Source organism: Colobus angolensis, unplaced genomic scaffold, assembly GCF_000951035.1.
Source record: "Colobus angolensis palliatus isolate OR3802 unplaced genomic scaffold, Cang.pa_1.0 Scaffold18, whole genome shotgun sequence".
NCBI lineage: Eukaryota > Metazoa > Chordata > Mammalia > Primates > Cercopithecidae > Colobus > Colobus angolensis.
In genome coordinates this window covers 3,197,424-3,199,620 of record NW_012114932.1, presented here as the reverse complement: position 1 = coordinate 3,199,620, position 2,197 = coordinate 3,197,424, and the positions used below count along the sequence as shown (strand labels likewise).

The 2,197-nt window shown below is 54.6% G+C and overlaps 1 protein-coding gene across 1 annotated transcript in view; it reads left to right on the top strand.

Annotated features, from left to right (window-relative positions):
- The window catches only part of P4HTM (prolyl 4-hydroxylase, transmembrane (endoplasmic reticulum)), a gene marked incomplete at its 5' end in the record, with an annotated part of 17,962 nt that continues 15,765 nt past the window's right edge, over positions 1-2,197 (top strand). Inside the window, 2 exons of the mRNA XM_011939312.1 lie at positions 1-270; positions 493-574. Of these exons, the coding sequence (XP_011794702.1) occupies positions 1-270; positions 493-574 (352 nt within the window). The remainder of the gene's footprint in view (positions 271-492; positions 575-2,197) is intronic.

The following is a 2,197-nucleotide window of genomic DNA, read 5'->3' as shown; positions in this document are numbered from 1 at the left end:
CACTGCAAGGCGCAGGCGGCAGCTGGGCTGGGCGACGGCGAGGACTCACCGGTGCGGCCGCTCTGCAAGCCCCGCGGCATCTGCTCGCGCGCCTACTTCCTGGTGCTGATGGTGTTCGTGCATCTGTACCTGGGTAACGTGCTGGCGCTGCTGCTCTTCGTGCACTACAGCAACGGCGACGAAAGCGGCGATCCCGGGCCCCAGCACCGCGCCCAGGGCTCCCGGCCCGAGCCCACCTTAGGTCCCCTCACCCGGCTCGAGGGCATCAAGGTGAGAACCTCCCCGCCCCGCCGCGCTCCAGGCCCTGCACGGCTGAGCCCGAGAGGACCGGCACTCAATCCGGGTCCCCACACTGCCCCCGGCGCTGCTCTGCGTCGGTCCCGCGCGCTCCCACTCACGCGTCTGCTGTCGCGCTCCGGGCCAGGGTGACTTGGCCCTTCTTGAGCAGCGTGGTCTGGCGACCCAGCTGCCCGCTGTGCCCCTTTCCCTTAGGTGGGGCACGAACGTAAGGTCCAGCTGGTCACCGACAGGGATCACTTCATCCGAACCCTCAGCCTCAAGCCGCTGCTCTTCGGTAAGTCCGCCAGATACTCCTGGGAAGGGCCAGGGTCTGCGGTTTGGTGGCCACCTTGAGGCTCATTGTGACCACGTGACCTCTATTTTGAAAATGGCTGCTTCAAAGCAGCCCTTCCAGAGGATTACCAAAGTGAAGGACCTTTCGGGTCCTCGGAATAGGGTAATACTCCCTCTTATCCTTACTCCCTGCAGTCCATTATTCCATCACAGGGCTGGCAGAGTGAGCCTGAGGCTGGTGTCTAAACATTTCATTGCAGCTGTCTTCCGTGCCACCATTAATTGTCACCTTCTAGAACTGGGGGGAAGGTGGGAGACTGATAACCAGCTTTCTGCTGACCTCAGGACCTCAGGGGAAAACCCCACTGCCCAAGTGGGCCTTGTGGTCTGATGAGAAGCAGTCTGTCCAAATGTAGATAAACTGGTGCCCCCCGCCAGCCTCCTCCACCAGTGCACCAGTCAGAGGCTCAGCTTTTGCTGCCAGAGCTCTGAGATTCTTCTTACCGTGAAGTCTTTGTTCAGCCATCATGGGCAAAGCCTTCTAGGGTGACTCCACTTGGAGCCACAACATAGCTTATCGTTTCTGAGCTCGTTATGTGCTTGCCTTCGTATGATTATTTCATTTAATTCCTGCAACCCCTCTGTGATGTGGGTGTAGATCCTACCCTCAGACCAGTGGGGGAGAAAGTTAGGCACAGAGAGCTGCTGTGGCTTGGCCAGGCTGACATGGTTACTTTAGTGGTGAAGCTAGGATTAGAACCCACATAGCCTGCCTCTAAGGCCTGTGCAGCAAAGCCACAGTGAGAGCTGTGAAGACCCCAGAGTCCTTCAAAGGCCACCAGTGTCAACAAGATGGGGACCCCTGGTCCCATGGACCTTGTCCAGGGTGTTTGTGCAGCCCAACCCTGGGTACCTGGCCTCAGTGACGTATTTGCAAACCCAGGACCATTCCTGCCTGCGGGGGGATGGAATGGGTTAGGAGCTGGGGCCAAAGTAGAACATTTGAGCACATGTCATTACCTCCAAGGCAGAGAGTCCTGGTTGGGGATTATGCCTAGACCTGTCAGAATGATGTCATATGCATGCTGTTTATAGGGAAATAAATTATGCTGTCAGTCCTGTTTGTGGGGGGGCATCCAAAGCTGGTCGTTGTTGTTATTACTGTTACTATTGAATAATGTTGAAATCTGTGCCAGGCACTATTTCAGGTGCCGGGAACACAGCATTGAACTAAATATAAACAATGAAACAAAACCCTGAAGCTGACATTCAAATGAAGAGGAAACAGACAATAAACAAATATATACATTGGTGTTTCAGATGGTGATATGTGATTGCAAACAAGTAAGACAGATGTTTTTTCTTTTTTCTTTTTTGCCAACATAAAATACCTGACAGGGCCGGGCGCGGTGGCTCACGCCTATAATCCCAGCACTTTGGGAGGCTGAGGCAGGCGGATCACTTCAGGTCAGGAATTCGAGGCCAGCCTGACCAACATGGTGAAACCTCATCTCTACTAAAAATACAAAAATTAGCTGGGTGTCGTGGCAGACACCTGTAATCCCAGCTATTCAGGAGGCTGATGCATGAGAATTACTGGAACCCAGGAGGCAGAGGTTGCAGT